General features: G+C 40.8%; 1 protein-coding gene across 1 annotated transcript; it reads right to left on the minus strand.

Moving 5' to 3' along the window:
* Positions 1-6,695: 6,695 nt before the first annotated feature.
* LOC139718916 (prenylcysteine oxidase 1-like) lies at positions 6,696-14,874 on the minus strand. Its single transcript, XM_071630366.1, has 5 exons — positions 14,714-14,874; positions 11,509-11,715; positions 10,451-10,628; positions 8,882-9,090; positions 6,696-7,489 (listed from the first exon to the last, which is right to left on the minus strand). Exons 1-5 carry the CDS (start codon positions 14,835-14,837, stop codon positions 6,696-6,698), a joined length of 1,512 nt encoding a protein of 503 aa, XP_071486467.1. The 5' UTR covers positions 14,838-14,874.
* Positions 14,875-20,803: the final 5,929 nt, after the last annotated feature.

Raw genomic sequence — 20,803 nt, forward strand, 5'->3', positions numbered from 1 at the left:
ACTCAGTGAAGGAATTCCTCTGAAGGAATGACGGAAGCCCCACGGAATGTCATTATCTTGGCTGCAAACGGGGACTGCGAAGTACCTGCGTGGTATAGTTGCCTGCGAAGTGCTACCGCTAAGGGCCTCCTCCTGGCGTTCTGCGTGGACCTCTCCGGGCATCCCAGCGACTCACCCGGAAAAAGTTTTGGTCATGCTCAAAACTTGGCTGCGGTTAAATCGGACTTGCGTGAGCACCCCTGGGCAAGTACAGGCGAGATACGCGCTAGGTACTGTCAGGTGCGGACCAACTGCGGAGAGCTCCAGGGAGCAAATTTGTTTCCCCGCAAGTCAAGCCGCAAAACCCCAAGATACGGTATAACAAGGCCTTGAGCATGCTCAAAACTTGTTCCGAGTGAGTCGTGGAGTTCGCTCGCAGAAGTACACGCAGAACATCAGTAGGAGACTCTTACCGGCAGCACCTCGCAGGAGTTGGCTCTCACGCAGGTCACACGGAATGCACGCAAGTAGAAGCTAAGTAGCACGCGTCTAGTAGGTAAGAAACAGATGCGAAAATTGCAAACATTCTTGCTCGCCCGCGGAAAATCTTCTACGTGCTGGAAACTACCTCCTCGCCACAAGCCCGCGTAGCTTGCCCGGAAAGGTGTGACACGGCCTTTACGGCCACATTACTTCCGGGTGACCTGCGTGTCAGGCACATAGGTGGCGAGTGAGGGCTGTCAACTCGGTTAATTTATCTCTCTGAAAAAAAAAGAGAGCAATGGCAGAAGTCCCACATCATGACATTATCTTCGCAGCATGGACTGCGAAGCACCTGCGTTATAGCTGCTAAGTACCTGCGTGGGAGTTGCCTTCGAGGTGCTGCTGCTAAGGGCCTCCTACTGGTGTTCTGCGTGGACCTCTGCGGGCAATTCCTGCGACTCACCCGAAAAAAAAAAACAACAACAACAACAACAAGTTCTGGTCATGCTCATAACTTGGCTGCGGGTAAATCGGACTTGCGTGACTTAATTGGTATAGTGTATACGAGCTAGGTAGGCCGACTGTCAGATGCGGACCAACTGCTGGGAGGTCCGGGCGGGGGGGGGGGGGGGGGGGGCGTTTCATCAACGAGTTCGTCGGAGGTTTTCACCGACACCGACACCAACAGACGCAAGGATTTCAGTAGCTTTTAACAGTTGTCAGTGTAAATCACTGACAAAAAGTTTCATGAAACGGTCCCCAGGTAGCAAAAAAAAAAAAAAAAAACCCAAAAAACAAATCAACACCAAATAAACAATTGCATAAGTGTCTTCTCATTCTCTCAAGGGATCCACAGAAGTAAAACAGAAAAGAACAATAATCATCAATAGGCAACAATGTATGTAAACTGCAAATTATTGATGTTATTATTTCACTTTTATATTTCAGAGTATCAACCCTTACTGATGTACCGCTTTGCCATCGAATGTCCACTTCTTTCCAACATATACATATCAACAGCATGATTACAGCTGTGTTTACAATATGGAACTGTCAAATACAATTGCACCAGTAAAGCGATTTGATTACCATACCGTGATCACGCGAGTAGTTAGCCATTTTATGATAAATGATCTTACTTGACTAAACATTGCGTGATGGTGATGAGGAAAAGGTTAAAGGCTCACCTTATTCTCATAGTACATGTGCATAACTCAAAAGATAAATATTATGACGTCAGGTGTTGGGGACATCCATAACGTTATAACTCCACTTTTTTGCTTCCTCAGTTGCATATCAACCTGTAATGGATGCACGATTCTGTACATTCAGTCCCACGGCAGTCATATTTATGTACACAATGGTTCATATCTGGGGCCTGTTACATAAAACTTGTCATCAGTGACAAGTTGTCAGACATGTTACAAGGTACTGAAATCCTTGCATCTGATTGGCTGAGAGCAAATTTGTCATAGAAATGTGGCAGTTGTCACTGATGACAAGTTTTATGAAACGGGCCCCTGATCTGACCACTACACTGTAAATCATTGGTCATGATAAGCAGTCATGATTGCAAACAACAATTATCCGAGCCCCCCCCCCCCATCCAAGGCTCCGAGGCCCCCCTTCCCCCCCCCCCCGACGTTCCGCGCGATGTATCGCAATCACAAAAAGCTATTGCCGCGACGTTTCATGACTTCTTTCTTTTGAGTCTTGCGCATCTTTTGACACCAAATTTGCGACACCCGGGCATGTGGTTCCGAAGTTACGCATAAATATGTACATGCATGTCAGACCAAATACAGGGGAAACTCGGTATAACGAACACTGCTATAACGAGATATCGGTTATTACGAGGAAATTTTCCCGGTCCCAAATTTCCTTCCACACAAGTCTATGTAAAATGCTACTCTTATAGCGAGATCGGCTATAACGAAATAACTGCTATAACGAGATAAATTTTGTGATTTCCCAACAAAGAAAAACATAGCAAATCAAACCTGATATAATAGCGAGGTAAAGCAAAATGTCTGCGAGTAAAGCTTTACTTCGCCTGTGCTATCATGTTCCGAGATTGTAAAGCTCGATGCGCCAAAAACTGTCTTGCACACACATATTTTCTTCAGTTCACTCTACAGCTAGCACCGCATGTTGTACGTGTATGTGTGTGTCTGAGCGCACTGATACATGCAGAAAATGTGGTGGGACGGCCGTATACATGACATCATCATGACGTTTAGCAAGTGTGAGGCAATCTGATGCTGTGATTGGCTTTCTACGTAGGGAATTCCCCATCTTCACACACACGCAGTCATAATGTACATACAGAATGTGTCACACACACACACATCATTGTGCAGACCACATTCAAGCTTTCAACACACAACACACACCCATACCGTAACCACACACCAATCCACAGACGATCTTCACATAATCGCAAACTATATAGATTTACAAATTCAAACGTCTACAATTGATAAGAAAAACATTCTTGATATCGGATTTCATTGGCGAAAAAACATTCTTACCCATAAAGGTGAGTAATTACCTCACACACATTACCAAGTTATCAGTATTGATTGAAAGATGATGGGTAGTCCCACATGTGCAAATTAATGTCTTTATGTTATGCTTTCTGTTATGCCTACTGATATAACGAGATATCGGCTATAACGAGGAAAACGACTCGGTCCCGACCATCTCGTTATATCGAGTTTCCACTGTATTGCTCAAAAACGTGAATTCGTGTACAATTTCAATGCAAACTGTGCTTACAGGCAATTTTCATAAAAGCATGATTATGTTGGTGTTTTATTGATTAAAATCAATGAATAACATATTTTCTCGTTCGGGGCGATGTCACGGACAAATTTCATCAAAAAAACAATGGAAAACATGAAGTGGAAAAGACAAGGAAATACATAAGAAATTAAAAAAAACAATAAAATACTTAAGGATTTCTTCTGACATCACAATTTTCTTTTAATCACATTTGCTAAGGACAGTAAAAAGAATATTTACACAAAAAAATGTGCCTGTTTTGAGCTTTATTTTGTGATTTATACCAAATAGTCTGATTTCATGCATCATTATGCATAAATTAGCATAATTTAGCATAAATGATGTGGAATTTTTTGAAAAATTAACTTCAATGTCTTTTAGATTTCATCATAGGCAATGTGTGTGCCAATTTCCGTCGCGATCGCGCGGGTCAACGGCCGAGATCGGGGGGGGGGGGGGGGGGGGGGGGGGGGGCGGCTCTATCAACTTCCTAACTAGCCCGGCCTACATAGTTAGCCTAGTTAGGGTTAAAATAAAAGGCTCAGACCACCTAATGTTTTCTGTTCAGATCTGAACAACAACTCAAGATTTATTTGCACGGAATGGATTTGTGGAACATGTATTTTCATTCTGAAGGCACACCTTTCACCAGTTCTCTACACGAGCCATAATATTTAACTTCCTACTGGTCTAAATCTATTTAGTTCGTTTAGATTTCTTTGATTTAATGACTGCCATTGTGGATTACTCTGTGATAAATACTCAGTAATACACCTGCCCCACAGTACTGCAATTGGAATCCCTTGCGACATGTAAAAGCGCTTAACCCTGTGTCATCACATCTTCATAATTTCTTTTTTTCCCTTTCTTTCTCTAGTTTTTACTCATTTATACTTTCAATCATATATTTTTTTCTTTTTTTGGGGGGGGGGGGGGAGAGGAGGGGCACAATCTCCTAAGTAACATGTGGCTAACCACTATCACCATTCGTGCTGAATTTCATCCAATTACTGTAAAAATATATATATATATATTATCATGCATGCAATTTTTCGCACTCGGCCACGTAAGATGAATGTAGTGTGTTTCTATATCTGGAGAAGCAAGACAACAATACGTGAAACATTACAGTACACAACGTATATAATGTAACATCATAGCATGCTTTTATATTTGGCCTAGTTTCTGCTTGGGTGACATGCGCCCGTTTGAGCACTGCAAATTGTCCATTGTCACAGTTGTTTAAAACTTTGAACTCAGCAATTCTTCCTCTGATCTTTCTGTCTGCATATCGTCTGTTGAGAATGAGAAGGGCTTTAAGTTGTCTCTATGGGTTTAGTGGCAACATAACGCCCTTATCATTCTTAAACGACGATATGATCATGGGTATGTCAAAAACTTTACTGTCAAATAGGGTGTTGTGCAACCCTGAACATGGAGGCCAAGATAAATGACAAACCTTATCTGAACTTCCTAGAAACAAGCTGCCTGTTTCACCATGTAACAATTTCTTTGAAACCCCTTCAAAGTTTGTTCCGAACTTTTAGACCAAACAAATGTTTCTTCATAAAAATCAAGATTCAGCGCACATGATATAAAGTCAGGCAGTTGACTGTAAGGACTGCAAAAAATCCCAATCTCTGATGAAATACACAGTACCTTCATCTTTCTTGTTGCTGTTATTTGTTTTTGTTTGCTTTGTTGTTGTTTTTCTTCTTTACTACACCTCTGGATTAAGAAATTGAGTTTTCTGCCGATGTCAGGAACACTTTCAGTGTGTTCATTTTGGTCGGTAAAAACATCTTTTCCACGGATGTAAGCACTGGATGGGAATCAAACTGGGGTCCTCTGATTGGGAGTCAGGAGTCTTATCTTCTATGCCACAGTGCTCTAAGAGTATCATTTGACCCTACTCTAACTGACCTTTTAAGAGCATTGTCATATTTTTTTTTTTCATTGTCTTTTTCTTTCTTTTTTTTTTTGAGAGAGAGTGTGTCTCAATGCAGTCTACTGTATCAATCTCTTAGTCCATAAATTATACATGGAATGTCAGTATGCAACAAAATATTAGTTGCTGAGGTATTAAGGTTGACATTGAGGTAATCAAATAGTATGTGATTCAGGCACAAGGAAAATTATTCTGGAGTTATTGATATTTCTTGTTGATGAGAAAAACAAAACAAAAATATAAATTGCAAGGACTATTGACAGGGATCACCACGTATCTAAATACAAATAGTGATATGATGAAAATAACACATTTGACAAGCTGTATATGTTTGAAATATATTGCCTCTCAAATATTCTGCATAGTCTAGTGCTTAGTTTCTTTTGACTATATGTGACCGTGCACCTCAAAACGAACATAAAGTCGCACACACTGATTTTGCTTGAGGACTGAAAATAAGTGAAATGGGTCAACCTAGCCGAACTTGACTTTTTCATATTTTCTAAGAGAGCGGGTCTTCTTTTACATTATGCTAAAATTTGGTATCATAAAACGGGCAGGAAAGTGTGTTTTTTAGCAGTTTATCTCGAACATTTTTGGTAGAATAGTGTGATTAGGTGCGTCTTTTAGTATCCCTTTTTCATTTCTGAAAAACCTTGTCCACACTCTTCACTTTCAACTCTAATAACTTTTGAAAGGATAGTGCTACTGCTTCGAAAGTTGGCATTGATTATGAACAGAATGTGTTAATGAGGCATGTTAAATTTCAGTTTAATCTGATAATCCCTTCATTGTTGTTACTCTGGTGGCTTATTTCCTGTTTTTTGTCACATTCATCGCACAGCCAGCACGGTTTGGTAAAGATTAAGCGCTTGAATAGACACTATACTTCAGAGCCTCTTTTCTCAGTTCGCACACTTCCTGAGTTTGTGCTTTCTTTCCAATATTTAGATAGGTTAGGAGAGTCCATTTGATTTGAGTTATACATCATTTTAAAGCTTAAAGTCTGCTCTTTCAGAATATGGTCTTAACTAAAAATTCATGTCTGGCGACTTTTTGTTTGTTTTGAGGTGCATTGTCACATATAATTCCTCCGGGATTTTTTTTGTGTGTCTTTTTTTTTTTTTTTTTTTTTCAAATTGTGCATTGCCACTTGGCTCTGCATTGTTTCATACATTCAATATTAGTCAAGATTTTCTACAATCATTAATTACGGTAACATTCAAATGTAAACTAAGATGATTTGCACAAGTTTCATAAAATTCCCCTCCAACTGCATGGAGGGTTCACTCTGAGGGAAAGCTTTTGATTCTTCATTGTCATAATCATCTGGACATACTTCTTTATATGATTCTGAAACACAAAATGAATGAATGAACGAATGTATTTTAGAGATTAATGGAGAGATTTGAGCATTTATTAACATATTCGGGGGGGGGGGGGGGGGTGTGGACTTCATACTGGCCAGTGAATATAGGAAAATAAGAGTAATAGGATTAATTCATAATTCTTGTTTGATATTGCTAGTACCATGCTGACCCATCATGGACTCTCCTCTCCAATACCGGTGAGCTAAATTTGCAGAATTCCGACCTCCAATGACAGCCATTTCCATTGCACTTGCCGCCCACTCTATGGCGTTCGGATAGAACATACCCTCTGAGAGAACAAAGGAGGGGAAGGAGTCGTGGTGATGGTAGTAAGGGTAAGCCAGCCAGTCCCTATACGATTCCACTGAGTGGGATTCAAAAATTGTGTCCAGTTGAGATGCACTCAGCACCTCGGTGGAGAAGACCTTGTACACCTGATTAGACTCCTTGAAACTGCTGGCTTTGAAGTCTACAGGATAGTTCTTTGACACTGTCCTGACGTTGAGTGGGATGTCTATGTTGGTGAGGATCTCTGTAGGGAGGTCACCTTTTGGCCCCACGCCAAACGCTGATGGCCTTGCCCTGCCCTGAACCATCGTGGCGACAGTGTGGCGATACTGACCACTAAAATTGGAGATGGGATGGTCGAATCCCACGAACTGGATGACGGAGGTGCGGGCCTCCGGCTCGATCGGGGTTGCGACAAGGACAATGTCGTATTCTACATCCTCCTCGTTTCCATTCCCTGCCTGTCTCACCATGAAGGAAGGTCTGCCAGCATTACTCTCAACCCTACGCTCCACAGACGCAACCTGAGCCCTGATGAGAGTTGCGCCGGATCTCTTCAAGAGTTCCTGCGGTACTTTCTTGTTGCCGCCCTCTATTGCCCAGAGACCAGGCATTGCTCCGGCAAGAGATACCATGCCTGTGAGGGAGAGTTGAACATGGAATCAAGTAGCAATTTCAATTTGACACCAACAGCTTGAGCTGCTAGCAGTGCAGAAATGTGATTGTATTCAAAAGGTGAGCATTCCTATATTGAAATCGTATTTGGTTTGAATCTGAGATGGCATTTCATATCTGTGTATTCATATCAACTTAAAGCACTCTTATGAATATGGGAGATCAGAGTATTGAAAAAGCATAGAGACATCATGTGCAGTATATTGGCATCAGCTGAGTCTGCCCTTTGATTGAGCTTACGGCTAGCATTAATGCCTCACTGGTAATGTATAAGAATACAGTGTGTCTGAAATATAAATAGCCATTGAGTATTGCAACAAATTAAACCTCTCTTTCACCAATTTTTTTTCGCCGAGACACATATGACCTTCTGCCAGAAAAAAGGCACACAAAAGGATATAGTGGTGATTAAAATGCAGACTGGAAATTGTGATCTCACATTTGGGACTTTTCATCTTCTGTTCAGTGTGTTACCAAAAGTGTATTTCCTTCCTCCCGCATGCAGAATTGAATTCAGAAAAACAAACAAACAAACAAACAAACAAACAAAGAGAAAGTCTGTTTAAAAACCATGGGGAGGGGTGAACAATCAGAAGTCATAAACTGTGTATGCAGAGGAACACACTTGGTATAGGAAAAGCAAGCTGTATGACTTTTTCTTGAAGGGATTATGATAGGGGATCACATCTGTACCACACAAACTCCATTGTATAACCTCGCACATAACCTCTGCATTGACCGACATGTATCAAATTTACCTTGCTTACATTCAAAGACTGTGTAAAATGTTTTAAAAAGAAATGGAAAGAGGACTCTATTGAGAAACACTTTCCACCAAAAAGCGTCAAGAGAAAAAATGCTGACAACACAACTTCCTGTTCATTCTATGATCTCAACTTCAATGCAACCGAAAGAAGAAGAAGACCTCCTCTTTCACAAAATATGAAAAACTTAATATTCGCTGGGATGACCCACTTCGCCTATTTTCATTCCTTATAGGAAATCAGTGCATGCATTTTTTTTTTTTTGGGTGGGGGGGGGGGGTTTGGATGGAAGGTCACATATTTTGTACTGGTCATTTGCAAGAACAAATAATCATAGCGCTATCATGGAATTTAGTCACAGCAAAGTCTGGAGTTTTCTCTACACCTCTGCTCATTACATGTCTAGCATAGTTGTGTCTTTGAAGGGTTACATGGCTTTGAAAAACAGATAGTTTTTCAAGTTCTTATGCACTATGGTTTCAGAATAATGAGGCACACAGGGGGCTTACACTGTGGCACTCATGGAGTTAAAAATCTACTTTTGTATTATTTCACCACAGAGGGTAGTAATCCCTGTATTCTTGACTCACCTGCAAATCCCATCATGTCTGGATTCTGCCCGTAGTTTGCTCTTGTTGCCACGGCGAGTAGCTCATCGATGAAGCGCCGGGAGAAGCCCATCTCCTCTAGGACTGAACTGATGGGAACTCTGAGCCATCCTGCAAACTTCTCATCCATAGCTGCCATGACGTCCTCTATGGTTTCATAGGCATTCCCTTTATCTTGCAGCTCATAAATCCTAGAAAATGGTTGGTGAAAAAGGAGGGACAATCAAGACTCTAAAACTACACCAAAACTATTCCAAGGTGTATTGATATACAGATGATGCACAGGATAGTTGTTTTATAAAATGGGTCGAAAACTAGAACTCTAACAGCATTTTTCACGTACCTTTGTGGGTCAATACCAGTCAGCTACATGTAGAACTCGCTCGAGAGAGTCGAGAGTCAAGCACGTCGCACTCGGAAATCCCTCACATGTAAGTGCTGTACGTATAAGAGTACTGTATACGTACGCCACATAATCTGTTATGCACACAAGAAAGGCCGGCCGGCAGCCCGAACTAGAAGTTGTTTACAGGATTGACAGCGCGTATAGTAGCGCGCGACGCACTTGTAACAACTGATTGAGTGCGCACTGGTACTGCAGTGCGATGGTACTAAAGTAATCAAAGCCCACGTGACTCATTTCAGCGCTTCCTATTGGCTACGTTCTTGAACCCATTTTATAACAGATGTCAACAAGAAATACATGTATGTGCTGTAACAGAATCAAACTGTCTTCAATGAGTTAAATCAAAGAGCTTTATTGCAAAATTTTTACATGGTAGGATGTTTTGTGATACAACTGACCTACACATACATGCATCACATGTGATATCTGGAACATTTTCTACATCACTGAGCACTCCAAAAGGTGAACTCTTACTCTAACAATATTAAAAGTGATATATTATGAGAAGAACAATGGAAACTAAGGTCTGATAAACAGTGAGATGGGCATGTAATGAGGCCATTGGGTAGGTACATGTAGGTACACTCCTTTTATATTCAAAGATTGCATTTTTATTTGTGACTATGATGAGATACATGATGAGTAGTTTCAGTGCTACTGAGCAGATACTGTACCACATAATGTGGTCACTGGAAATCTTTTTTTGCTATCTGCGTAAAATTTGTCAGAAGTGAATGTCTGATTGCATTCTACTTTTAATAGATGGATGTTGCTGCGGATGTATGTTAATTATATTGGAAATAATATGTAATTTATGAGTTTGTGTCGGGATTTTGTTTGAATTTTAAATCCCCCTTTTCCTTATGATTATATTAGTAAAAATCACAATTGGATAACAGAGAGATCAAGATAAGAGGAAGCTGGATAGGAGAGGCTGACCTGAATAGTACTGTCAAAAATATCATTATAACTTAACAAATTAATCATAAAAGATACTGTGTAGCGCAGATCATTTTGCAGCTTATACTCTATCTTGTTGCTAAACAGAATTTTGTTATAATCCTGTCTGTTATTTATCAATGGGAGTGCCCTGTATCAACATTTTGAAGTGGTAAATCATGTGGGATAATACATCCTGCCCATACCTCTCAAACTTCTCGAGCAGTCCATCAATAGTCCAGTTCATTCTGAAGACATCAAAGCCATATCGCCATAGCAACCGCAAGAGGGTGATTACGGACCAAGAGCTATCCCTGAAGAGAAATTCCTTTCCATTGTAGACTCCCATGGTCTGTCCGGCAGGCTCACTTTTGGCTTTAAAACCTGCAGAACAATCCAATAAATATCGGATTAGCACAGGAAACATACAATGTACATGTAGTAACCTGGTGAAAGTATAGAACACCAGTTTAGATAATTTCCTATAAAGCATTTACCAGGACAACAAACATACTTACATGTATTGGTCTACCTGTATACCTGTATACTGAGGGCTGGTATACCTGATGCAGTAACATTATGATCACACCATGAGTACCATCCCAAATTTACTGGCAAGAAAGTATTTGTCAAAGAAAGTCCTTTTTGAAATTTGACGAGCTGCTACCTCAGAGTGGACAAAATCATTGGCTCTTTGAACTAAAGCCTTAAGTGCACCTATTTTTGCAGCTGTACTAGTTCCATAAAGTAAGATACTCACAATGTAAATTGCACCAATCCTTTGTAAGAGGCTAAAATGCTTGCCATTGCAGGGTAATACATTGCTTGATATTATGGTACATCCTTGGCAAATCCAAAATGAATATAAATTCACTATAGATTCAATTCAAAGTCAAAGGTAAGATTTAAGAGTCTGAAATGTTTTCTAGAACTTCTAAACAGCTTATTCTTTGCACATCTACTTTCCACTTGTAACAAGTTATGCATTGCTGCACACTAACTCATTATTCTACTGGTCCCACCTGCCTGTTGGATCAGTAGTACTTAGTTTTTCTATTTTTCACTGGTCCTTTCTTGAAAAGTTACTGGTCCGACAATGATAGTTACTGGTCCGACTGTGATCTTTGCTGGTCAGGGGCTGCTGCGCCAGTGCCAGTGTGCAACACTGGGTTAAATGAAGAATATTAGAAGAGACACAAAAGCAAGTATTTTGTATGACACACAAGATAACTTGGTAAAATGATGAAGAAGTTTTAATATTTACCAAACTCCTTCACAAAATTCTTCATGTAACGATTCCGTGGATGCAGGATGGAGCCTCCCAGCTCATAATCATCTCCCCCTACAGCAACAGTTGCAAGGCGACCACCGATCTCGCCCTTCTCATACAATGTGATGGATGCTGCATCCCCAAAGAGCTCTCTGAGGTAGTAAGCACTCGATGTTCCCCCTAGTCCGCCCCCTATGATGGCTACATACATGTAAATACAAAAAAAGAAAAGAAAAGAAAAGAAAAAATGCAAATGAGGATGTTTTGTTTTAAAGGAGGAATAGGTTTCTCATACCAGATGGGCATAATCATTTTCCCCTATTAATTCTATAAGTGTGATTTTTCGCATGCCTGTCTCAATCCACGGCATGCCCAGTTTGCATATTTTGCTCAAATGCAGAATGAAAAAACAAACAAACAAACAAACAAAAGAACAGAGTGATAAATCTCTAAATGCCTCATACATTGTACAATCAAATGCTTCACTATCAATTCCATTCCACACACAGGTACATGGTGTAGCATACAACTGTACATGCATGGTGATTAAAAAGTGGTGATCCCCTCCCCCCCCCCCCTTTTTTTTTCCTATCACTTGTGCACATGTCTATGCAAAAGTCATGCCTTCCAGACATAGAAAATAATGCAGCTTCTCGCCATTTTGAAGGAAAAATAATCATAGCCTTGTCTTAACTCTTTATGTGCCATGGTGGAAACACCCTGTGTGCCACATTATTCTGAGACACCAAGGTAGTCATGCTTTGAGAAAAAAAAAAATTGTTTTCCAATTCCTATAACTTCTACAAATTTCTGTTAAGGTGGACACAATAGTGAGCAAAGTTAACCCATTGAGGACGAGTCCCGAGTATACTCGGGCAGGGGTCTATGGGAAATGCGTGTTGTAGCAAAATCAGTCCGTCCTCAACGGGTTAAAGAGGAATGCCAAGTTTTGCTTCGATATAAATTGTATGGTAATTCTATTTTCAACTTTTCTTTGCAATGACCACTTGCTACATTACTGTAAAGGCATGACTTTTGCACATAAAACTGTCACAGAAACGTAGAATGTACAGTAAGCAAATCTAGTTGAGAACACTGCTTGATAGTCAATCACCACCTTGAATGCAAGCTGTATATTAATGAGAGGAACAAAGTGTAAGAAATGCTTTTATTGTACCGTGAGATCAGCGATTTACATGTATCAATCTGTTAAAAGCGGCTGTGTGTGTTGAGAGCAGAATATGCGAAGCTGGCACACCGTCAACTGAGTCGGACGTGTGAACGTGGCACATAAAGACTAAGAGTTAAAAATGACACCACAGCCAAGCTTAATACTATCTCTGCAACTTTGCTTGCTGCATGTCTAGCACTTGTAGTAGGAGAAACATTTTTATGAAAAGTTGCATGTCCTGAAAACCATGTTTATTTGCAAAGCACTCATGCATGCGCATTGCAGTGTCAAAAAAAAAAAAAATGTGGCACATAAAAGGATTGTATTGTGATACACATAATCTAGCTCTTTTTCCTGAACAAAACTTTGGACAGTGTGTGAACAGCACCAATATTCAATTCACTGACTTGCTGAGTCCATGGGGCCTATCTAGTACTAGCCATGATGATGCCCTACTATAAAACTGGCCTCGATGGTCCTCAAAAATTGAAAAAAAGTTTCAGGCCCATACTGGCTTTGACCCTTCTGCAAGTTCCGGTTACACGTAGCTAGAATTTTCCCCACATTTTCATAGATACCTACATTGTCATTGTCAGTAATTGTTGCACACATGTTCTCCAACAAGAATTTGTTCTGTTTCTATTCATTTCTTCATAGAGAGATCTACGAAGATCTGAGACTAAGAAAAACATTATAATTTTCCTGACACTGTTACAGAGGAAGATAAATTTAAATGTAATAAATTTTAGTCGTGAATATTTTCAGAACAAAAAATAATTGGCCTTGAAACTATGGCATAAATGTTCAAAGTACCCTGGTATTCTTGCTAAGTCACAATGCACTTTTAACTACACGCAGCCGCTGTGCGCTGTCGCGAACAGCGGTCTTGTCAGGCTAAATGCACTTCATGCTGCACAATGCAAATGTGACCATGCACCTCAAAATGAACATAAAGTCGCACACACTGATTTTGCATGAGGACTGAAAATAAGTAAAATGGGTCAACCTAGCCGAACTTGACTTTTTCATATTTTCTGAAAGAGAGGGTCTTCTTTTACATCATGCTAACATTTGGTATCATAAAACGGGCAGGAAAGTGTTTTTTTTTAGCAGTTTGTCTCGAACATTTTTTGGTAGAATAGTGTGATTAGGTGTGTCTTCAGAATCCCTTTTTCATTTCTGAAAAACCTTGTCCACTCTTCACTTTCAACTCTAATAACTTTTAAAAGGATAGTGCTACTGCTCTGAAAGTTGGCATTGATTATGGACAGAATGTGTTAATGAGGCATGCTTAATTTCAGTTTAATCTGATAATCCCTTCATTGTTGTTACTCTGGTGGTTTACTTCCTGTTTTTTGTCCCATTCATTGCACAGCCATTACGGTTTCGTAAAGATTAAGCGCTTGAATAGACACTGCACTTCAGAGCCTCTTTTCTCAGATCACACTTTTCCTGAGTTTGTGTTTTTTTCCCCAATATTTAGATAGGTTAGGAGAGTCCATTTGATTTGAGTTATACATCATTTTAAAGCTTAAAGTCTGCTCTTTCATAATGTGGTCTTAACTAAAAATTCATGTCTGGCGACTTTCTGTTTGTTTTGAGGTGCAGTGTCACAAATAGTGTTCATACTCACGCAGGCGATTGGCATTTTTTCCGGCACGTGAGCACACGAGTTGTAATATATGGGACTGGGGTAACCGTAATGACACTTTGATCAAATCTGCACCAAATGACTGTCGCTAGCAAAACAGGAAAATAACATCAACGCCCCAAATCCAAAATTACATTTAAAGACTTTTTTTGGATTTAGTTTTGGGCAGAATATCGAAAATACCAACTGCTGATGCAATTGTTTTCCATCCCTAAACCCGGCCCGGCACACTGCATTCCCACAGAAGTATTCCTAACAGTTACACGTCGAGGAACACCACGCCACGCCGACTGTATCGGGCTGCCTTTCCGTACTGTTCTGCAACTGTCCCGTGTACACGCCCACTCAGATCTCGTGTATTGAAAAGGCTTACTTACCGATTTTAACTTCAGCGGGGTTTTCATCTTCTTGCTCCTTGTGTTGCACCGATGGCGGAACAAGAGAACAGAAAATTGCTATGGCAACCAAATATGCGAGTAGTGTACGTCCTGGCGTGATCATGATGACGTAAATATAGCTTCCTCGTAAGAGCCTTCACCTTCAAGATTGTTTGCCGTGATAATGTGCATCGCCGCGATATCGATACTGATACTCTGTACTGCATGGATCCGCGCGTCAACATTACAACAACGAGCTAATCATCGGCTCAATGTAGACATCAGTAGACATACGGACAGCGCATTGTGGTTTTATCGGCAAGCATAGACCAATGAATGTCATATTCAATTCAATTCAATTCAATTCTGGTTCTGGTTCTGGTTCTGGTTCTGGTTGTATACTGCACACAACGCCCTGGTAGACATACGGACAGCGCATTGTGGTTTATCGGCAAGCATTCCAATGAATGTCATATTCAATTCAATTCAATTCAATTCAATTCAATTTATTTGTTCATAGCCGTCAATATATATCTTTTTATTGCTTCGACTTGTTTTCATGACTTCAGGACTTGGACTTTGTTTCAAGTACGATGTATACTGTTTTTGGAAATGGCTTGCAGAGTTGTTTTGGAAATTATCGGGGTCACTTATATACATGGGCGTCATCAGGGGGTGGGGGGGGGGGGGACGGTGCGTTGGGTGGAAATGGCTTGTCGAGTTGTTTTGGAAATCGGGGTTAATTTCTATACATATGGGCGTCACGGGGGGGGGGGTGCGTTGGGTGCGAACGCACCCCCCCCCCCCTTCAGATCCCACCCCCCCCCCCCCCAAAAAAAAAAGAAAGAAAGAGAGAAACAAACAAACAGTTTTATTTATATTTAATTTTGCACCAGGGACCAAAAAAAAAAAAAAAAAAAAAAAATCGTGGACAAAAGCAATTCGCACTCCTGGTTCTGGCAGCACTGATTTTAAATACATACCTACTAATACAAGTGTAAGTAACAGCGTTTACTATTTTAGTTTTAGTTTTAGTTTTTTTTTTTTTTTTTTTTTTTTTTTTTTTTAGTTTTTGGACATCCTTCCCCCGCTTGGTAAGTTAGACGCCACCTCGCTGGTCATACCTATCCCAGTCATTAACATAAACCGACACCCTTGACCAGAGTGGCGTATCTAGGGAAAACGGCGCCCGGGGCAAGCGCGAAAATTGCGCCCCTAATTTCTGAAAAAGTAGTGTTCAACCCCAACCCCATCCCGGTAGGGACTTTAAGCAAAGTCCACATGATATGCTTTTCAAGCCCTTAAAAGGGGTCTTTTGAGGGTGATTTAAATGTAATGAATTTTGATAAATTTTGGTGAGCGAGCGCAGCGAGCGAACCGAAAATTTTTGTATTTCAGCTGACAAAACATGGAATTCTTGTCATTTTTTGCTTATCAAATCTTACAATTCTAATCAAGATAGTGACGGTCCTATAGATAACGAAATATCTATACCAAAAAAACTGAGTACTTTAAAAAAAGTATTCTAAATGGGGGCATTTCATGAAGCATTTTGTCCGACAACTTGTCGGACAAAATTTGCTTTCAGCCAATCAGAGGCAAGGATTTCAGTAGCTTTTAACAGTTTGTCAGGCGAAATATCTGACAAATTGCTTCATGAAATGCCCCCCATGGACGCGCGAGTGAGCCAAAATTTGTACATTTCCGCGTCATCATCACGTTTTGTTGTTATCTCCCTTTTGTTTTGATAAATTTTGGCGAGCGAGCGCAGCGAGCTAGCCGAAAATTTTTGTATTTCAGCTTACAAAATATGGAACTCTTGTATTTTTTTGCTCATCAAATCTTACAATTCTAATCAAGATATAATGACGGCCTTATAGATAACGATTTTTACCAACAAACTGAGGACTTGAAGAAATACTCTAAATAAGTACGAGCGAGTGAGCCGAAATTTGTATATTTCTACGTCATCAGTGCGCTTTGCTCTTATCTTGTTTGATTTTTTGCCCCCCCCCCCCCCCGTATGTTAGAAACCGTTGGTGCCTTCTTTTGATCCAATTGGCGATCACTTCAGAACGAAAGAAATTGCAGCCGCTGCCCCGTGAAACATTTTGCTGCTAAATATAAAATGACATGTGTGAACACAATAGACATTGTCATTTTGTCCGCGTCATCATCACATTTTGTTCTTACCTTCTTCTTCTATATGAAATTTAGAGAGCGAGCGCAGCGAGCGAGCCGAAAATTGTTGTATTTCAGCTTACATAACATGAAATTCTTGTGTGAACACAATAAACATTGTCATTTTGTCCGAGTCATCATTATGTTTTGTTTTTTATCTTTTTTTTATTTCGTTTTCTGCCCCCCCCCCACCATTCTTCCTTCCCCCCCCCCCCTTTCCGGTGAGTTTCTTCTTCTTCTTCTTCTTTTCTTTTTTCTTTTCTTTTTCTTTTTTTTTCGTTTTCTTTTTCTTCTTCTCCATTTTTTTTTGCGCCCCCAAGGAGTGGCGCCCGGGGCACGTGCCCCCTTGCCCCCCCCCCACTTGATACGCCACTGCCCTTGACTAGTGGCGGATCCAGGGGTAGGGGCGCACCGGGCGTTCCCCCTCTCCCCTAAATTTTCAAACCGAAAAAGTATAATAGCTACAAGAGGCAGTATTTGGACAGTAAAATGTCAACATTTTCAAGCTCGCTCGCTCAGCTCGCTGGCATTTATTCGTAATGCAATTCTCCTGAAGTTGCATGCTTCCAGTAATTGTCGGCAGTTCCACCCGGTGCGTGCCCCCCCCCCCCCTTACTGCAGAAAAACCCAAACAAACAAACAAACAATATATATATATATATGTATATTATAGCTACAAACGACCGTTTTTGAACTGAACATGTAACAACTTTGAAGCTCGCTCACATTTTCTAGCCAACAAATGCCCAGCGGATCCGAAAATTTGGAGGTACGGTCACATCCGTTGCTCATCGTTCGTGACCCGCTTGGCGTTCGTTGTATCCGCTAGCTGTTCGTAGAGATTCGCAGAGATCCGCCGGAGACAAATTTTGATTTTGGACATGTCCAAAATCTTGAGCGGATGACGAACGGAATGACAATACGCTTTGTGGTCGCTTAGCGCCCGCTGATCGAAAGTTGTGGTCGCTCTGCGTTCGCTTCTCATTCGTTCGCCGTTCGTCCAAATTCGCACAGCAAATCTGGACAGCACAGGTAGCATTTATCAGTTGGTCATCAGAAATGGAGGACGCTCAGAGATTTCAGATGCAATATCTTCTAGCTGTTCATCAACATGAGTATGACCTAAACCAGCTGGCAATCGCCAAATACATCCAAGACAAGAGAAAACGGAGGAGAGGAAAACATCGAAGAACGATGTGGACCAGGGCCTGGATCCGAAGACGAGGGCAGTTCGGGTTGTATAATCAGCTTCTCATCGAACTTCCGGGATATTAAAGTCCCGGCGTTTGCCTCTAGCTTTTTTTTTTCTCTGAAGGTCCAGGCTAGGAACAGTTGGAGGCACCAGACGTAATGGAGGATGTTGGACCATGGAGCTACCAAGTAGCTCCATGGTTGGACTCCCCACATCATCGTCAACGTGATCATCAGAAGGAACACAGGAATCTTGAGGACTGTCGAGGGTAATGACATCAGCAGCACTTGGTGGTGACTTCTCCTTCCTTCTTTTGGGGGCCATTCTCACAATCACAACGTTACTCGACACTGTCACTACTCAAAATGATTTGGGAAAATGTGCGTCAGTCGAGATCCGTCACGTGACTGCCGCAGTATCGCTCTGCATATGTTGGGCATTCGCTCCTCATTCGCTTTGTCCGCTCAGCATCCGCTGGACGGACTGTACGCATTCGCTTTCATTCGCTACTTAATCCGCTCGTAACACGGTTAGCATATGCTCATCATTCGTTAGGCGAACGTTCGAAAACGACGTTTTGCTTGCGGATTCGAGCGGATTCGAGCGTATCTGGACTTTGCCAAATTTTGCCCATCCGCTAGGCATTCGCTGATTTATACGCTGTAGTGTGACGGGGGCTTTAGGGAGCATAGGCGACTTACTACTGTTGGGGCTTTTCCCCGGTTGCACCACCATACTCCAATACTAAGCACCGTGTATCTCTGTTTCAATTGTGCATGACCAAGAATACTGTATTCGTAGGTCCTATTAGGGCTGGGGGACTTCAGCCACGAGCTTCGGCACGTACTATCCCAGAAACGCAGAATTCTTCTATCAGGTCATATTCACAGGGTTATACTCACAATAAGTTCCTGCAGGAGGCAATGATCAGGCTTTCAGAAACTTCTGAAACTCAGTCTCCAACTGATTAATCTGTAAAAATTTTGCGCTATATATTCATTTCTAGAGGATTCAGTGTTCCTAACATGCAAATTAGAACTCAATATACAACCAATCAAATGTCTATTATGAAAAACCAGCCAATCACATTTCTAAAAACCTCAGAAAACATGATCTAATTAGACATGCAAACTCCTTCAAAGTTTTTTCTTTGTTTTTGGATCCAAACGCACTTCCTATTCACTGCACATTTTCTCATCCAATCACAGTTCTCTCAGCATGCAAATTTCAAAGAAAACGCATACATTACTTCCAGAACACCTCTTTACTTTTTCTTTGTTGAGGTGTTCTTGTGCATCTCTTGTAAACCAATCACATTTCAGATTGTCATTTTAGACCAATCAAAATGAACATGCAAATTTCTCATGGATGCAAAACGTTATGCTAAACAACTTTCCTGAGCTTGTTATTGTCAAAACATTGTATGAGTAACCACATTCCAGACATGCCTCTTTGTTTATAAACACTAGAGCCACATGTTTATATCACACACATTGCGTAACACCTTCTTGTGAAAACAAGTTAGAAAAATAGACAGTCCAAGTTTAGATGGAGTTTCAGGTTGGAAAAGCTGAAAGGCTTGCTGAGGCAAAATTAGTGTAATATATCAAATGGAAGAGTGTTGTTGCTACAAACACGAGCTTCAATTACTACAGACATGAGGGAAAAGTCCTTCATTGTTATTCTCAGAATTTTGTCCAACCCTGGTCGTCACATATCCTGTGGTCAGTCTACACACCCTACCTCCCGAGGAGCCTAACCTCTCCCATAAACATTTCTGGATAACTTGTCTCCCCATTGTCTACAGCAATGTACCAGTGCTAAGTTTCTTCCCCATCATCCCCATCATGTAAAATGTGAGTCACTGGTGTCAGTGACCCATGGACTGACAGTAGTCATTATTAAAGGGCAAGTTCACCTTCATATACATGTGGATTGAGGGGAGGCAACAATATTAGTAGGACACATCAGTGAAAGTTTGGGTAAAATCTGACAATCCGTTCAAAAGTTGTGAATTTTTTAATATAATATCTGCAATCACTGCTGGAGGAGAAGACTATTACAGTGTATGATGTCACATGCATACAACAATCTAAGAAAAATCAATAGAGAAAGTTGACGTTTTTGATAAAGTGCATATTTCTTTGACATGTTAAGTCATGGTAAGGGTAATTTCCCCAGCTTCTGAAAGAGAGAAGTCAAGAGTTCTTTTTTGATGTGAGAGGAATTGAGTCAAGATCAAGAGGAGTGGGATACTTAATTTTGCACACATTTTTTTTTTTACTGCCTAATGAAACATTACAGTATGTGTACCTAGCAGATATTTTATACTTCAGTCAGTGTAATAGAATATGCAACAGACACCATATCCCCACAGAAACTCTTTAACTGCCCCTTCACCTACAATATAAGTTTGCACTGTTCTTTAGGAAGACATCTGCAACAATCATGGAAGGTAAATTTGCGATGCTCAGGTGTGCGCGTGACCCGCGGGTCTCTTGTTACTTGTGGTGTAGATTGTTGCTTTGTTCAAACTTACAGTTATGTGACCACAATGTTACATTATGTCTTCAGAATGAAAATTGTTACAAGCCTCCCTGCCAATCGGTCGGGATCCTTATTAGATAATATGTACTCTTTGTTTATGTGTTGTTCATATTTGTTTGTGTCGGAGGGAGGAAAAGGGATGAAAACATGGAGGTATTATATTCACACTG

This window comes from Diadema antillarum, unplaced genomic scaffold (assembly GCF_040938485.1).
Source record: "Diadema antillarum isolate AM-2024a unplaced genomic scaffold, OU_Dant_1.0 scf00000102, whole genome shotgun sequence".
Taxonomy (NCBI): domain Eukaryota; kingdom Metazoa; phylum Echinodermata; class Echinoidea; order Diadematoida; family Diadematidae; genus Diadema; species Diadema antillarum.

Coding starts and splice junctions, on each gene's coding strand:
- LOC139718916 (XM_071630366.1), bottom strand. CDS start 14,837: ATGATCACGCCAGGACGTACACTACTCGCATATTTGGTTGCCATAGCA. Junction 9,091..10,450: donor CTGCTCGAGAAGTTTGAGAG/GTATGGGCAGGA, acceptor ACCATTTTCTAG/GATTTATGAGCTGCAAGATA. Junction 7,490..8,881: donor AGACATGATGGGATTTGCAG/GTGAGTCAAGAA, acceptor TCTCCCTCACAG/GCATGGTATCTCTTGCCGGA.